Consider the following 19,391-nt stretch of genomic DNA (forward strand, 5'->3'; position numbering starts at 1 on the left):
AGTGCCAGGAAGGCAACCATGCCTCATTTCCAAACTCTCTGCTACCAGTTCTGTGCTGAAGTGGATCATGGGGGGTAAGGGCAATTCAGTATAACCACACTTAATCATGAAGTGGCCTGACATACTACTTTTAGGGGGTAGTGGGTGGGTAGGAAGGAAGTTGAAGGTTTCCCTAGCATACTGTGGATGTGTGTGTGACAAAAAAAAAAAAAAGAAAGGTTAAAACTATTAGGCAATGTTTCTCATATATAAAAACTGACAAGTCTTGATTTGTGTTGCTATGGAAGTGCAAGGAAGTATTTGGCATATCATTCTCTTACTAACATAGGAAAGTAGTTAGAGAAGGGTGTTGAGATACAGTATCTGCACAAAAGAACCTACATTGTAGGAAACAGGACATCTATTTGGGGCTTAGTATATTTCCATCTAAAATGGAAATACATTAAGCACCAAAAGAAGGACCTAGAGAAAGTAAGTGATAAAGTTTAGAGGAAACAGTAATCCCGAGGCATGGGGTACCGGAGGACTGTACTGAAGTTACAGGAAAAAAGACTCTTAACATGCTATACTAGATAGAGCTAGTAGGACAAGCCAATTAGGAGGAGGGAATAAGCAGAGAAACATGTTCAGGCACCCAGAGTGCATGTTTGGTGAACTGTGTTTGGGTGAAGTGGAAAACGGCAAGTACAGTGAGTGAGGCGGGAAAGGTAGGTAGAAGCAGATGTGAAGGTCATTGAGAGTAGAACTAATGAATCTCAGCTTTTGCTTTATATATAAGGGAAGGGGACTGAAAGATTTTGATTAAATAAGCAAGTCACATAATAACACAGTCACATGGCAAGAAGATATATCTGGCAATAGGTATAAAAGACACGCTGGAAGAGAATGAAACCAGAGATATAAACGTTCACTATGTAAACTGCCCAAGCAAAAGACAATGAAGGGTCTGGGTAAAGGATTATGTGGCATAAGCAAGATATATGACTGCATGTCCAAGGTTGACAAGGTAAACAAAACTATAAGGAATCAAGCCCTAAAGAATCAGCACCAAATAAGCATTAAGAGATTTTTTTGCTTTATGTGAGCAGTTGGTAACTTTCTAAGAAAATTATATGAATTAATTCTATTCAAAGGGAGCAAATAAGTGTACTGCCAATCAAGACAGTCAAATGATATGATAGATGTCTCACAGCCTGATAAACTCAAGAAAAATCTTAAATTAGAAAGGGCACATGAAGAAATTCCTTGGATACTGAAAAGATGTATTTTTTTTCTTTCAAATTAACATCATCTTCACATCCCTCAGATATTTTCTGTGTGAATGTACACATTTTTTTCTTCCATTTTTCAATTTATAGAAGAAGGAAACCAAAACACAAGAAGAGAAACTAAAAAACCATTGCTAGATCAATAAATGCCCACTAAAACAACAGAGAAATATCATTGTACACCTTATAAATTGGCAAAAATTAGAAAGTTAATGCCAAGCGTTACCAGGGATGTGGAAACATAGGAACTCTCAGTTATTGCTGGTAGAGAGGACACTAGTTCAGTTACTCTGGATAGTGATATGGTACTCTTAGGCATGCATATCTTAGGACCCATCAATTCTGTTCCCAGGTATATACCCCAAAAGATGTTCTCACAAGGGTCTCTAAGCACCAAGTCTACCAATGTTCAATGCACCATTATCTGTGGTGGCAGGAAATTAAAGAACAGGTGGTGTGTCCAATACTAGGTGCTAAATACGTAAAAATGTGGTAAATGTACACCTCTGAGTACTGGGCAGAAACAACATATTAGATTAACTCATGGTAACCTGCTTGGAGTTTAAAAACGTAATGATTAGTAAATAAGATAAGAAACAGAGTGGGCTATAACATAATATTGTTTACATAAAATAAAAATACATATAAAACAATACACATTTTTTAGAAGCACATTAACAAAAATTATACAATAAACAAGAGAATGATGATACTGTATACTTGCCATCAGCCATTTTTTATGCTTTAACATCTCTAAAATTTAGATGCATTTAGATTAAGTCTTGCATTTCATGAAATCTGGTAAAAATTTTAAGGTCATATTACCTAATTCATGTGGCAGTTCATGACAGAAGACAGCTATAGAAGTACTGATTCCGCCCGTCAGTCCAGCACTGAAAGCTGCTCCTGAGGTGGGAGGGTGGAGGGGAGGAAAAAATTCAAGTGATATTTACTGATCTTTTGTTTTTCTTTTTTTTTTTGCCGTACGCGGGCCTCTCACTGTTGTGGCCTCTCCCATTGCGGAGCACAGGCTCCGGATGCGCAGGCTCAGCGGCCATGGCTCACGGGCCCAGCCGCTCTGCGGCATGTGGGATCTTCCCAGACCGGGGCACGAACCCGTGTCCCCTGCATCGGCAGGCGGACTCTCAACCACTGCGCCACCAGGGAAGCCCTGTTTTTCTATTTTCATTCATAATGACAGCTGCATTCTCTTTTGCCTATCTAAATTAATTTCATAATGTATGAGTGACTCAGTAATCTCACATACTATAGCTTTTGAACATACAGTGAGTGGAAGTGCAATAGGTATGTGACAACCAGAGAAAGAGCTACTCAATGAAAGAAACATTCCCTATTGAATTAAATTCTCTATTTGTGTAACCTTCTAATTTACTAATAGCTTCAGAGTAGTAACAGTTTTTAGTGTTTCAATCCCTGACTGGTAGTGTGAAACCCTCAATCTTAAGTCATATAAGTCTATAATTGCACTTGCTCTCGCATACTAATATTTATAGATATTTAAATGCCTAGTATCCTTATCCAAACTTTTCTAGGTCTAGAGCATAAATGGCATAAATTATTATTTGTCTGATGGTCCTGAATACTGAAATCAGAGGTACAAATGCATCTGATTCTACTAGTAAAATTCTTTACTCTTTAACACCGACAGCCACTGTGGCTTCAAAAATATGGTCTCTTTTGAAAGAAACCAAGGCCTACTTCTGAATGATTATTTAATAGAGTCTGGATCTCAAAGAAAATTATGTATTGATCACATTTAATGTTCTCCTAAACTGGTAACATCAGTACATATTATCAAGATTCTAATATGATGTTTGAATATGATATAATGGATTTTTACTATTGTAAAATTTTTCTTCACTTTTTCAAATGTAAAAGAATTTTTAAACCCAAGATTGAAATTCATTTGTTCTCAATCAGAGACATATAAATGTATTGAAAATATGTTAAGGTAGCTTCTTCAATATGGTAACTATGCCTTCAGTAAGAAATCAAGGTATCAAAGAAGTACACTGTGGAATTTGTTTATATGTTCAAAGAAAAACCCACTGAAATTATACCTTTATGCCCCCAAGTAAACTTATCAAAAACACTAACATAGCCTTTGGAAAAGCCAAATGACAGAATAATATATAATAATATATTTGTTAAGCTCCAAGACAGTACTAAAACAGTGGAAGAAGGAAAATGGTCTTAAAGAATAACAAATTATAACCCAAGTTTCAAGCCTACTTACCAATTGCTAACCCATCACTGAAGTTGTGGATGCCATCCCCCATGATCACCATCCAAGCGATATTAGCTATTCCTGTTTCTTTCAGATCTGATCCGGAATGACAGGGACCGTGTGAATGATGAGAATGTTTGTGGTGCCACTGATGATTATGCTTCCTCAGCACAGTTTTACTCTCGTCATGGTGGTTATGTGCAGCAGCATGGAGATCATGCTCATGAATGGCATGTAATCCATCACTTTGAGAATGGGCCATGATTTTCTCCTCTTCTATACAAAGATAATTTTTAGGAGGGGATTCTTGTTGGCCTTCTAAATCTGTCAGTTCAGTTTCATTAAGTCGATCTTCAGAAACAACCGAGTCATCAGTTCCTATATTTATAATGGCAAAGGATATGCTTTATCAGCAAGTAAATGAATGCATATTTGCTTAATTTAAACCCAGGCAAAATAGCAGTGTAATGAACATTTACTAAGTGAATGTCTTTAAAATTCCTAAATAATATAAAAAAACAAATCAAACTAATAAATAAGTAAATACACATGTGCACAAACACAAAACAAACTGGGGTTTTGAGAGTCCAAAAGATGAACCAGATGAAGTAAATGGAAGGGAACTGAACTAGCAGGTGAAGTGAGGACATAAATTGGCATGCATGAAGATATTGTGAAACTTAAGGCGCACATCATCAACAGTTGATGAAAATAAAAGGGTGGAAAGTTACTGTAGCATTCACAGGGTAACAAAATATGCCCATAATTTTTCAGAGAACAAAGTTTACCCACTCTAACCTTCTCTTATCATTTAGAAAACAAAGACAAAATTTAAATCACTTGCATCCTCTAGTGCTCTACCTATCTGACCAAGATCAATTCTAGATCATTACTAGAATGAAGCTCAAAAACCCATACAAGTGATAACACTGATACTTTTTTCTTTTTTTAGTTAAGGTTGTCCTCTCACCTAGTTTACAAAAGCTATTTATTATGTGACAAAGATTCTAATGCTTTCCAAATTGTATTTTGGGGCAGAGTCTACAGTTAGCATCTAGGCTCTCCCTTTTCTGCAGAAAATCCTTAGTACACTCAGGGGAAACACAAGTTCACAAAGGGGAAAAATTATGTTTAAATATTATTTCCCTGAAAATTGTAAGCTACCTCATTACATCTATCATGAAACACAGTAGATGAATGGATGACCAGAGATTTTAAGTACAGGGACCACTCTCCTTTAAGTACAAAGACCAATTCTCCTTTTCTCACATGAAAACAATCACATATGGAGGGCATGGAGATCTTTGCATTACCAAGAAATAAAACACTAATCCAAAGCCGTTCTGTTTATTTCATTTTTTTCTTCTGTAAAGTAAAAAGTGCAACGTGTTCCTTGCCCTGTAATATAATTAATTGGTCCCACATTCCAGTATAAGTAACACTGAAAATAACAAAAACACTAACAAAATCAGTTAAGATATATGTAAGGAAATAAAAGAAACTAGTATTAGAGAAGCAACAAAGACAAGAAATTTCAAACAACTCAGGCACAGTTTAGAAGCAATGTTTCAATTTTTAAAGGTTTCTCTTTAGTCAGAACTATTGTCTACCGGCAAGAGGCTTGAGCTGAAGCCAGTCAGCATCTGGTGTATTATTTAACTTATGATCTGAAAGCTTCCTTCCAATAGCTGATTCTTCTGTGTTTTGCTTCATAAACCATTTCTGTTTCCCCTGAAAAAAACATCTGGTGTTAGCATTGAATCTACAGCCACAATTAGCAACAGTATTCACTTGTTAACATCTATGGGGATAAATGGTGGTAATTTTATAAATTATTTAGAAAAGGAGTGAGAAAAATTTTTTAGAAGTTAATCAAAGGGTCTACCAGATGAAAAATCCAACTAAATTTGCATGTTATTTTTTTTCGAATACTCGACTAAAAGGTCCAATTCACATACTTTCAAGTTAAGAACAGGGTACATAGTACTGTATTATTATATGCAACCTGAATGAAATGTGTGAAATATATGTAATATCGCTCTCATTTAATAGTGTGTGGGAATGGGAAGTTCCAAAAAACAAAAGCTTAATCCTTCCTATTTCATTCTGTGTTTAACACAATCTCACTTTTCCCCATATGTGACGTAATAGACAGAGTCAAGCTTGACTTAAAATCCTAAATTTACAGTTTACCTCTATGAGATTTAGAGAAGTTTGTTAAATTTATTAAACCTAAAAATACTCATCTATAATATGAAAATGAGATTCTTGTAAGGATTAAATGAGGTGATGTATGAAAATGACCTATCAGTAACTGACTTAACAGCTATGCAATCAAGACACGTTTTCTCTCATTTAATCTGTCCTCTACTAATAAATCCTAATTATTGTAATTCATTGTTTAAGTTTGGATTTTCCTACATTCTCTCTTAATAGTCTGGTTTCTTCTCATCAGTCTATCACTAACAACTCTTCCAACTTAAATTTCTACTTTTAATCAATGTTCATTTTAAAAAGCAAATAATCAAGTATGTTAGAACAGTATGAAAGTAAAAATCAAGTTCTCTGGAAGATCCTTACTGACTGGCAGAGCATTTCCTTGTTGGTTTTATAAGCTGTGAGCTATGTTTCAGATGTTTAAGTCTTCCAACTGCTGCATAAGTAGGCTTCTTGTGGCTAGTTGAATGTGCAGCAGAGTCTCCAAAGATGGCCATCATCAATTTCTTCCCTCCCTGTGTAAGGATTCTTCTCCACCCATAAGGAGGTGGAGTCTATTCCTTGCCCCTAAATTTTAGCAGGCCTTTTGACTTGCTTTGACCAACAGAATACAATAGAAGTGATGCTGTGCCAGTTCTGGCCTAGTCTGAAAGAAGACTGGCACCTTTTGCTTTCGCTCAGGGAGTCTGGCCACTATGCTATGAAGAAGCTCAGTCTAGACTCTGAAGAGAGGCCATGTGGAGGAGTACCAAGATGCAGACACAGAGTGAGGCATTCTTGGACCTTTCCAGCTCTGCACTGCCCTAGCCAACCCAGATTAGCAGAGTTTGAGTGAATCACTCTAGCTGATGTCAAGTGGAGCAAAAGAACTGCCCAGCTGAATCCTGCCTGAATTCCTGACAAAATTAAAAGAACTAGTAAGTTGTTACAAGCTATTTTTTGGGTTGTTCTGCTTCATAGCAATAGAAAACAGAAACTGGGGGAATAGAAAATGTTCAAAAGAAAATAATATGGAGACATCCTAAAGAGAAGAAAAGAAACAGCAGTTTTAACTTGAGTTAAAGAAGAAAAAAAAAAGAGGAAGGAGGAGCAAACAACAGTACAAAAGTCAATGAGACAGACATAGAAAGGAAAACATCAGCTGGGATTTTGTTTAATTGCTTTGGTTCTGATTGTCCATTTTCCTAAAAACTTGCCAAATCATTACCCTCAAAGCCGCAACTTGCTGAACTAGTCGGCATCTGGTGTATTATTTAACTTATGTTCTGAAAGCTTCCTTCCAATTCTTCTATACAGACGGTCAAATGTCTGTTCTATTCAAGTATCACTAATTCCCTTTCTTCAAAAAATGCTATATACTTTTTCATCTTAGTTACTTATTGTCCTATTTATTATAAAGAAGGTGTACTTATTTATCTCCCTAGACTCCTTTCTTTGATGTACTTGATGAATTCCTCACTATTGCATTTAGAGTACCCCTCTGCAAATGGTGTTACTTTCAGTTTTTTACTTCCCACAATTTCAAATTTCCCAAAGCCTGCCATATTTTAGGGACTCTATTCTTCTATATTACTTTACTTTATAAAAATAAATGTGTTTAATTTTGCCAGTAAGTCTAGGTTCAAAATGAGATCAAGGTTAAATTATAAAAAATATAAAACCACTTTATTTTGAAGGACTATCTCTTGAAGCACTACATTTTATACTTATCTGTAAATTATACAGTCCCTAATATTTTGTACACATTCAATACTTCATATTTGCTGCTTCAGTGTTAGTAGGTACACACAATTGAAGAAAATTAGGGCTTCACAGTAACTCCAAAACTTCTTTATATACTTTGCAATTTGTATTTGTGTTCTAAATTTGGTATTCACAGAGATGGACTTTAAATTCTTTATCTAATCAATGTTTTCTTATTGAGCCCCTCATTTAAATAATTCTCTTAATCATCTTCTCTTTCCAATTCCTTATGCCATGATTCAAGCCCTCTGCACCTCTCTTCTAAATTATTCTGAATTAATCTCCTTCACTGACTCATTTCCCTCCAGCCAATCTCACCTTGGCATCCCTCCCACCACCGTCAATTCTTCACCTATCCACATGACCTTCCACATGGCCCTTCCCAAACCAAATGCTGTTAGATCTCCTTCATGTTTCTCTAAGTTGATCCTTCCCAGTTCCTTTGAGCATTCCTCAGATAAAACTTCACTGAGCGCACCATCTTGATCAACCCTCCTTTGGAAGCAATTAAATATGATGCCCTGACTAAAATATGGCCATTAAAATTAAATACACTACTTGGAATATGATATGAAAATACAGATGAGAAGTAGGATTTATTTCCCATGCATTTAGATAGCAACTGGTAATCATGATGAATGAGTCATAGTTTCAGAGCTAGTTTGTGGCTGGGCAAGAACTAGAATCACTCTCCCTGAATACCATATTTTGTCCCAAGGGGATATATACAAAACACATACATACACAAACAAGAATATATCCATAAAAACAGCATTAAAGTTTTATCATAAGAGTGGGCTGTATATATTATGATAATGACTATCCAGTGTTCTTGAAGAATTTTTTTCTGAATATTTGTAGTTAACTAACAAAATATAAACATTTTCTAACTCGTTATTGTGGAAAGCTTTCTAAAAGTGTCCTCTGGATTTCCTTACTTAAACAGAATATACTGAAGACAATCAGCATTAATATCACAAACATGTTAAGTGAGAGATGTATTCAAGACAGAGCCTTAGAGACAGATGTGAACCAATGTGAACAGGGAGGAGTGTAAATCACAGTGAATGGTAATACCTGAACTTACTTTCTTGGGGAAAAAATTCTTTTAGGTATTTATCTTATTCTAATAAATGTGACATGAAAGACAGTTCAATAATCCAAGCATCATCTCTGAAGTGTTTGTCACTCTTGAGATGAATCACCATTTCCTTCATTTCATTATATTTTCTTCCTACAAAGCCCCCTGAATCTAAATTCTTCATACCTCTAGTGCTTACACCATTGGCAAGGCATTTCTGGTAAAGAAATGTGTTGTGCAAAAACATTTTCATTAAAAGATATGGCAATGAAAGCCCCCTATACTTGAAAATATTATCTATGAAGACCAATGAGATTTGCTTCTATTTATACATTTTTGCATTTTTAATAAGAATAAATTGGCCAATAACTTTTTTCACACTATTTAAATCAATTAGATAAGAAGCAACACAAAATTAACTGAAACTGAGACTCCTATATCTTGATTATAAATGCCAAAACAAACGTAATGACAAAAAAATGGCAAAGATCAAAGTCAGTTTTTCCTCTGAAGATAATCTATTAAACGATATTTAATACACACCAACACCATGATTAAGAAAAAACATAAGGCCCAAAAACAATGGTTTTTGAGTTTTACCTCAGAAAATAAAATAAACAATTAAAAAACACTTACCCTTTGCTGTTTGTAGTGCTTAAACATTCTAATGCAATGTTCAATGATAAATAGTAAGTAAATGCCTCCTAGAGCAACAAGTCCTTTCAATACAGCATCATATTCTTCTAGAAACTTCTTAGATTCGTGTCCATGAGAATGTCCATGCCCATGTGCATGTTGATGACTGTGATCATGTCCACCCTGAGACTGTTAATAAGAATAAGAAAAACTTCTAAACAAGTAATTTAAATGCTATTTTGAGAATATAATCTCCAGAAAAAATATCCCCTATTATCTCAATTGAATATAAGTAGTCTTCCATTTAATTTTGCTATCCTCAGTGGCCTGGAAAGTACTACATTTCATGGTAACTCTAAAACAAAGACCAAAAACTCAAATGCCTATCAGGTTTAAGATACATCCTACAGTAAAAGAATCAAACCAGCAGTAAGATAAGAGGTAATGGTGGGTCCTTCATAAACTGAAGTGAACATGTCCCAGATATATGCCTTAATATTCAGTAATTTAACCTTCTCTTAAGCTGATTATATTTTTCTTTTGTAAATTATTTCAAAGAAGTGATGAGATGTTATGTCTGCATATACTGCTGAACATGAGCAAAAGAATATACTTAAACATGTGTTTAATTTTCTGTATTTTAATTCTTTATCTTAAGAGAATGTAAGAGTTAGAGAACTGGTCTTCAGTATTTTCCCTCCTTGTAACATTTGTTTGTATTCCTTCCCTATTTGCTAGTGGTCAACAGAAGAGGTTTCTAAACCTCTCAAAGAAGATATGACCATTACAAAAGGTAATAGCTTCATTTAATTAACACTTCTTAAGAAAAAAAAAAGTTAAATAGCACTTAAACATTGTTCGCACTTCAACTGTTCTAATTTATTAGGCCCAGTTCTGAAACAGACTGTTGCTATGCCTGGTGGCTGGTAGAAAGGGCAGGCAAAGGGTTGCAATAAGGGAGAAATAAATAAATAATATATAATAAATCAACAACAAAAAATGCATATTCACGGCCTTAACATTAATTTTTTTTAAAGGCAATGCCATGCATTGTTCTAGATACTAGACCTGGAATTCTCAACCCCGAGTGCAGAAGGCGAGAAGAGGTGCACACAACATAGAAATACAATTCTGTCTCCCAAATACTCCTGAAGGGAGGTGATGAGAACATAAAAAAATATTCAAACCTATAATTTTACATTTGGAAATGAAAAAAGCCCTGTTGTTTTCTTATTTGAAGGAAAGACAGTAATACTGGCTCAAACACTCTTAACTGGTGACAGATTTTAAAAGGTTAATAAGCAAGGTAAAGGTACTAGGAGTGTGGGCTTATGATCATATCATTAGAAGTGTTCCCAAATGGAAGAACACAAGTGGCACACCAGGTGAAAAGATAAATGGCCCCATGGGTAAAGAGCTAAATGCCTAAAATTGTTAACTGAGTATGTCTGCCTATTCCTGCTCAAATAAGGATGCCTGTGGAGCACTGGCTATGTGTACAATCATCATAAAACCCTATACGTTTCTTCTAATGGCTTTCTTGATGTACCATAAAGATAAAAAGATAAAACACTCATTGATGTCCAAGTATTCACTTTCAGAACTGCTAATAGAGCATTTTTTAAATTTCAGTTTTACTGAGGTATAACTGACATAAAATTGTAAGAGAGTTAAAGTGTACATTGTGGTGATTTGATATGTATACACTGTGACAGGTGAAGATAAAACTGACACTACCAGTTTTTTGTTGTTGTTTTAAAATCTAATGATTCAATCTATTTTAATATTGCTTAATTTAAAACTGTACGAATGGAAAAAATACTTCATCCTATAAGCAAATAAAACAACAGAAATACTAGATTAGTATGCTACAGCTTGCAAATGAAGGATCCTTTTAGCTGAAATATTTTTACTTCTTAAAAAGATTTAAAAGATTTCTTACATGGGGCAGTAGATGAAGAAGGGCATCTCCACTCATTGTTCCTACAGCTAGTGCAACAAGGAATGTGAGAAGAAATTTGAAGCATCCTTGGTTAATGATGGGAACCAAGATCACTCCTAGCAAGGAAAGCAGGCTAATAACAGTGATAGAAATGATACCACAAATCCACGCTGTAGGAAGAAAGTAATGGTCAACATTAGTATGACAATATAAACCAAAAAAGCTCCAAAGAAGAAAAAACATAGGATAAATGAGTCATGGAAGACTGATTACCTTACCTAGACTATGCTTTTTAAGAAAACTTTATATTTTGGCACTACTGTGTTTAAAAACAAACAAAACAAACAACTATATAACCAACTTGAATGCTTAAAAAAAGAATTAAACTAAGACCAAGTTATAAATAGTTATCTTCAGTGGTCCACCTTATTAGAAACAGGAACTGAAAATGACTTAAGGCTGTGGTTCACTTACACTACCTAGACTTAAATAAAATTTTACCGATGTCTAAAGGTACAGCCTTAAACTGTTCATTTAGAGACTATAATTATAAAACTCTCCCGTGAGCATTAAAGGAAGCCAAGTATCTAATGCAGCATAATCTATGGAAATCTTTCCAATAACAAAGTTTAAGAAACTTATCAGCCCAAAATATAAATATACTCAGATAAGACACAAAAAAAGCTTATTACTGGTAGCCTCACTGTATTTCATTTCTTATTTTTACAAAGGATAATTCAGTCCTATTTCCCTTGGTATCATCTTTCTTCCATACCCAGCTCCAAACTCCCTTTCCTCCAATTCAGCTTTCTGTACAATTTACTACTTTTTTAAATTTCACTATATATTTTTAACCAGATCAGAACACAGGAGAAATGTTTTCACAATATGACTTGTGAGAAACAGGTGGAATAATTCTGTGCACATTTCTTTATCTAGTCTATTCATAAGCAGATAAGATTATCAGAAATAAATGCCAGTAGTTCAGGGGGTGAGGCATCTTCACTTAAAATGAGAAATTACTTCCTATTAATGGCCTAAAATAAAATGGAAATGTTTTAAGTTTAAAATTTGTTTATTTTAATATTTATCTATAGGAAATTTCACTGAAGAGTTATAATTTTGAAAATCTTTAATCTAAAATGATTTTTTTTCTAATCAAATCTGAAAGGACTATAAATCTGCTGAAAGATTTTATGTCAAGTCTTGTGATAAGTGAATAATGGAAAAATGCATTTCTTCATCAAGATAACTTAAAATTTTCAAAGACAAAGAGAAGTAAGGATAGGTAAAAAAATAAAACTTTAATTGACCTGCTAAATGCTAAACTTTATCAATAAAACTGTTTATTCATTGGACATTTTAGTCACAGTATCCAATAACATTAACACTACAGCTAATTCTTGTTAGCTAAATTAGCTCAGAAAGAAACAGTAGGTCATCTACTACTAATGGAAGCTCTGTGGTTTATACTATATGTAACAGATAATTACTATGATAGAAACATTGGGAATCTAAAGGGCCAGAAACACTGAAATACAGCCAGAGATTGAATACAGTGCCTTCAATCCTTTTTAAGGATTTGGGGGCAATAAAGGAACAGGAACTCAACTCCCAAAGGACCAAGGTCAGAGAAAGATTCATTATAAAGCCAACAACTTGGTTAGTGGACCCAAAGAATAAGAAGGAGATTCCCCGAACTATGGATGCGACTACAGGCACAGGGAACTGAGGTAAAAAACCCTGTTGCATAAAGAAAAATATAAGGTCAAATAAGGTTTAAAGATTGACTTAATAATGATGACCAGGTTACTTTGTGTGCACCCCATATACAGACTGGAACAATAAAATCAGTGAGTGGGAGAGCCTGAGGGAATAAGTTGGAAAAAAGTGGCCATAGGTATACATGAAGGCAGAGAACCAATAAAGCTACTGGCCAACTAAACCAAAAAAGGTTTGTCAAAACTACTGCAGCTCTCTAGCTCCAATCACACTAGTGGGGAAAAAAATTAAAAAGGGAGCGACAAAAGGTACTGACAATAACTAAATGGGAAACACCAAGGCTAATAATGAAAACATCAACCTGAAAATAAAATGTCTCATATATTAATATACAACTCTCCCTTCCCAAATATATTTTTCCTTAGTTTGGCAATAATCCAATCTAGAAGCAATATATCTCAAAAAAAGCCAATCCAAAAGCAACCTCAATCAAGAACTTAAAGAAAAACAGCACAAAGATACTGAAAACCCAGCAATTCATATTCCAAGATACTCTGAAGTAGAAAAAAATAACTGTATATACACACTAATGTAAATATGTATGGATGAGGATTGACAAAACTACAGACAAGACCCCAAATACACTAGACAAAATAAACAAATTTAATTAACTCTTCATAATTATTAGAATTTTTTATTAATCAGAATTCACCAAAAAGGCACTGGAATATTCACCAAAATTACCCAATAAAAGTATTTATTTTATTTCTATGTCCCAATGTCCAAGAAAATTCATATAACCAGATTAAGCTGCTAAATTAAAATCTGTATTAGCCAAAATCTAGTTGGGTAAATCTTGTTAACTTGATTTATTCTTTTTCCTAGGGTTACATTATATTCTATACTGGGGAATATATATGCATTCACTTCTGGATTTTCCTATTAAGACATTTGCAATAAATATAAAATTTCTAAATCTTAATATAAGGGAACACTATTAATTTGATGCAGTAGACATGTGAGATGATTAACAAATTATACAATACAATTTAGCAAAGTAATAAAATATTAGCATTACAAACATATTTTTAAATTTGTGCTTATTAGATTATGAAATTTAAGACCCTATTATACCAACATATATTCTTATAAGCATATTTACCAAGTTTAATCATTAAAGAGTTGAGAGAAAATGTGATTCTGTTCCCTAATCATACAAATTATATCTAAAAATGAACATTATTCTAAGCAAGTATTTCCTTTATAAAATTCTCATCATATAAACTTCTGGCTCAGGGTATCTTGAACGTGAAGAAAAGTCCAAGAGTCTATGAAGCCATAAACATTTTGCAGTGTTCTACAATGATTTACAATCTCAAATGGCTTCTGGTCAATTAGTCAAAACTCAAGTTACCAAATGACAAATCAACCAAAATGGAATTCAGTGAAAATCAATTTGCCAATATGCTGACAGGTGAGCTAAATACAGTATAACTGAAGAACAAGCACTGGCAGATTGAACAAATTAAATCAGCCAAGTGCTTACACATGTAGCTGAGGGAAGGTCTGTGTGAAAGGGTATATGAGTTCATATGTGTACAAATGGGTATATGTCACATATTACACTCTCCCAGGTACAATTTCTCATGAATCAGTGCTGGTAATTGTATCTCCTTATTATCCTCCTGAGAAAGCAAATCTGTAAACTAAAAGAAATGTCTGAAAGAGAGAAGCCCACTTTATGATTAGAAAATCACTAGTACTTGTGATTATCTGACATCTGAAACTCACGAGAATACAAGAAAACATCACAATCCCACAAAGCCAAAAGTCTTACATGAATCAACCCAAGGTCACAGTACTGGCCAACTTCAAGAGCACCATTCTCATTGTATTTTTGGGTGAATGTCATTTACTTAGAATACAATGTGAATTATGCCATGTGGAGTTGTTCAATGAAGTGATATTACATTGAGCCTGGACAGCTGCCCCTCCAAATGAGTTAATATATATATATATATATACATACACACACACTCACACTTTAAAAAAATACTTAATAGAAATGTTTTTTCTTTATTGGTTATACAATAAAATGATTGTTAAGAAACTGGTTATTTCAAAAACATATAATAGATTTACAAAAAGCAAACAAAAAAAGAGAGAACATAAGTATAATATAGAAGAAAATAATCACGTCACAAAAAGAAAAACAAAAAGACAATGAAAGGGACAAAAAAGAAATATAAGATCAACAGGAAAACAAGGCTTAAAATGGCAATAAATACATATCTATCAATAATTACCTTAAATATCAATGGATTAAATGCTCCAATCAAAAAACACAGAGTGGCAGAATGGATAAAAAAAACAAGAGCCTACAATATGCTGCCTACAAGAGACCCATTTTAGTGCAAAGGACACACACAGATTGAAAGTGAGGGAATAGCAAAAGATATTTCATGCAAATGGAAATGACAAGAAAGCGGGGGTTGCAATACTTGTATCAGACAAAATAGACTTTAAAACAAAGATCATAAAGAAAGATAAAGGAGGACACTATATAATGATAATACAAGAAGATCAATACAAGAAAAGGATTTTACACTCGTCAACATATATGCACCTAATATAGGAGCACCCACATAAATAAAACAAATACTAACAGACATAAAAGGAGAAACTGACAGGAATACAACAATAGTAGGATACTTTAAAACCCCACTCACATCAATAAACAGATCTTCCAGACAGAGAATCAATAGAGCAACAGAAATACTAAATGATACGATAGAGCAGTTAGACTTGATATTTTCAGGACATTACATCCAAAAAAACCCAGAATACACATTCTTTTCAAGAGCACATGGCACATTCTCTAGGACTGACCACATACTAGGGCACAAAACAAGCCTCAACAAATTTAAGAGTACAGAAATTATCCCAAGCATCTTTTCTGACCACAATGGCATGAAACCAGAAATTAACCACAGAAAAAGAAATGAGAAAAAAACGATTACATGGAGACTAAACAACATGCTACTAAAAAACCAATGGGTTAATGATGAAATCAAAGAGAAAATTAAAAAATATCCTGAGATAAATGACAATGAAAACATCACCATACAAAATCTACGGAATGCAGCAAAAGAGGGATATTAATAGCAATACAGGCCTTCCTCAAGAAAACTCTCAAATAAACAACCTATCCTACCATTTAAAAGAATTAGAAAAAGAAGAACAAACAAAACCTAAAGTCAGCAGAAGGAAAGAAATAATAAACATCAGAAAGAAAATAAATAAAATAGAGATTAAAAAAACAAGAGAAAAAGTCAATAAAACCAAGGGCTGGCTCTTTGAAAGGATAAACAAGATGGACAAACCACTGGCCAAGCTCACCAAGAAGAAAAGAAAGACAACTCAAACAAAATAAGAAATGAAAAAGGAAACATAACAACTGATACTGCAGAAATACAAAAAAACTGTAAGGGAACACTATGAACAATTACATGACAACAAATTTGACAACCCAGAAGAAACGGACAAGTTTCTAGAAAAATACAGCCCACCAAAATTGAATCAAGAAGAAACAGATAATTTGAACAGACTGATCACTAGAACTGAAATAGAATCTGCAATTTAAAAACTCCCACAAAAGTCCAGGACCAGACGGCTTCACAGGCGAATTTTACCAAACATACAAAGAAGAACTTATACCGATCTTTCTCAAACTCTTCCAAAAAGTTGAAGAGAAAAGAACACTCCCAACGATATTCTATGAAAAGAGTTTTCTCATTCTTCCAACTAGAGGAAATATATATAATATGCTTGCTACCTTCGAAAGATTTTTCAAATTGATTTTAGAAAATAAATTCTAGAACTAAAAAGGATCCTATAACCTCCAGTAACATTTTTTATACATAAAATATAGAGAGCACAACTGAGACTATTATAATATATTGAGTTTAATTACTCCTCTGTGAATATGCTGCCTTGATTGACAAAGTTGGAAATTATAAAAAATATTTTCAGGGTTTCCCTGGTGGTGCAGTGGTTGGGAGTCCGCCTGCCGATGCAGGGGACACGGGTTCGTGCCCCGGTCCGGGAAGATCCCACATGCTGTGGAGCAGCTGGGCCCGTGAGCCATGGCCGCTGAGCCTGTGCATCCGGAGCCTGTGCTCCACAACGGGAGAGGCCACAACAGTGACCAGCCCGTGTACCACAAAAAAAAAAAAAAAAATTTTCAAAGAGGCCAATTATTCTGCCCCTTTATGAAGAATTTTTTAAATTCCTTGCTTACTTGTAGCTATTTGAACTGGCAACATACTAGCTATTGTCATATTGTATAGCTAGAAAGAACTTTAATAATCTACAGTAGCATTTCTCAAATTGCTCATCTAATTCTATGAGATAGGTGGCATTCCAAGGGGAGTGAGGAGAGAATTTTAATAATCAAAAAGACTTGGTAATTCTGGATTAAACAAGTTCCCTCAGAGCCTCTAACAGTTTAATGAGCAATGTGAATTTCTGCAAGGGGGAAATAATATGCAGTATTTTTCTAACTTACTTGATCATGGAACCTATTAATATAGCACAATGAGCCAGTATCCTGAAGAACACAATTTAGCAGACCCCAATGTGTCCAATGTCCTTTTACTTTAGAGATTTGTATTTGTATATTTAGGCAAAGAGATGTTAAATGCTAAACATTACCACTTCACACCTACTAGGATGGCTTTGAAAAAAAGAAAAACACATGTTGGCAAAGGTGTGGAGAAACTGGAACGTCTTACGTTGCTAGTGGGAACATAAAATAGTGCAGCCACTGTAGCAAAGATTTGGTAGTTCCTCAAAAAGCTAAACAGAATCACCATATGACCCAGAAATTCCACTCCTAAGTCTATACCCCAAAGAACTGAAAGCAGAAACTCAGATACTTGTATGCCTTGTTCATTACACCATTATTCACAATAGCCAAGCGTCCATCAATGAATGAATGGTTTAACGAAATGTGGTATATACATGCAATGGACTAGTATTCAGCCACAAAAAGGAATGAAGTTTTGATACATGCTACAACATACGTGAACCTTAAAAACATTATGCTGAGTATTTCAAAATAAAGAAGAGACAGAAAAGACAAACATTGTATGATTCCACTTATATTAACTATCTAGAATAGTCAAATTCATAGAGACAAAAAGATTAGAGGTTACCAGGGGCTGGGGGTAGGGGGGAAATGAGCTATTGCTTAATGGTTACACAGTTTCTATCTGGGGTGGTGGGTAAAAAAAGTTTTACAAGTAGTGTGATGGTTGCACAACATTGTGAATGTAATAAATGCCACTAATTTGTACACTTCAATGGTTAAGACAGCAAACTTTATGTTATATATATTTTACCATAATAAAAAATAGTTAAACAGCTAGCTAAAATGGCAAAGTCAAAACTAAACCCGGGCTTCTCTGGTGGCACAGTGGTTGAGAGTCCGCCTGCCGATGCAGGGGACACGGGTTTGTGCCCCAGTCTGGGAAGATCCCACATGCCGCGGAGTGGCTGGGCCCATGAGCCATGGCTGCTGAGCCTGCATGTCCGGAGCCTGTGCTCCACAACAGGAGAGGCCACAACAGTGAGAGGCCCGGGTACTGCAAAAAAAAAAAAAAAAAACCAAACCCAAAGTCCTTCCTGAATCCACTGTTTTCTCCAGTAACTCAAAGTATTTTCAGAGAATTCTTGGCCAAGTGATTTATTTACCACTTATGTATTTACCCCCAGGGAGATGGCTTCACATAAAAGAGGATTTACAAGAAAAATAAGTATAATTAAACATAAAAATAAGAAGAAATATCATTTCAGATAAATCAGAAATTTTCTAGATATTCTGTATAGATTACAACTATTCCATCACAACTGTTTCATTAGCAAAACAGCCCTATTATTCCATAAGTGTATGTTATTAGATACGTTTTCTTATACTGGCTTATTAATTTTTAACAGTAATTTTAGCTTTCTAGCACTAAAAATTTAAGGAGTAGTCATTCTCCTAACTTAAATTTTCTTCAAGGAAAATTACGATTTCTTTGAACTATGAGAAGTAAAGTTGTTTTGAATTTATTGTACCCGAAATACCTTCCCATGCTATTTAAGTATGTACTTATTTTTAGAATTAATAACATACACATTTAAAGCTCACATAAATTCTATCATAATTTCTTAGGTGTAGAAAAAAGGCAACTCAGGTAATAAAATTTTTCTGATTTTCGACCAAAGTATTGTGTTTTTTCGATCACAATTTGGTATAAAGCCATAAAAAAGCAAAATAACAACGATAAACAATGAACAATAAAAGGAATCTCATAAAACTTATACCAACCTAACACTATGCAAACTATTAAGTACAACTAGCAAATGTTTTCTTTATTTGTACCCAAGATACCATATGCAATAAAAAATGCTAAATGTCTGAAATAAGCTTCACTTATTCTGCAAATTAGGTCTCTTAAAACGTTAAAGGTCTTCAAGCTTAGTTATTCA

The 19,391-nt window shown here is 34.3% G+C and overlaps 1 protein-coding gene across 2 annotated transcripts in view; it reads right to left on the reverse strand.

The window, feature by feature from the left end:
- SLC39A10 (solute carrier family 39 member 10) overlaps positions 1–19,391 on the reverse strand; it is a 104,723-nt gene that overhangs the window by 14,469 nt on the left and 70,863 nt on the right. For both annotated transcript variants that reach the window (XM_060016385.1, XM_060016384.1), the window contains exons 4-8: positions 11,136–11,305; positions 9,194–9,382; positions 5,127–5,247; positions 3,526–3,894; positions 2,094–2,174 (exon numbers count right to left, since the gene is read on the reverse strand). In XM_060016385.1, coding sequence (XP_059872368.1) covers positions 2,094–2,174; positions 3,526–3,894; positions 5,127–5,247; positions 9,194–9,382; positions 11,136–11,305 — 930 coding nt within the window. The remainder of the gene's footprint in view (positions 1–2,093; positions 2,175–3,525; positions 3,895–5,126; positions 5,248–9,193; positions 9,383–11,135; positions 11,306–19,391) is intronic.

This window comes from Delphinus delphis, chromosome 7, assembly GCF_949987515.2.
Source record: "Delphinus delphis chromosome 7, mDelDel1.2, whole genome shotgun sequence".
NCBI lineage: Eukaryota > Metazoa > Chordata > Mammalia > Artiodactyla > Delphinidae > Delphinus > Delphinus delphis.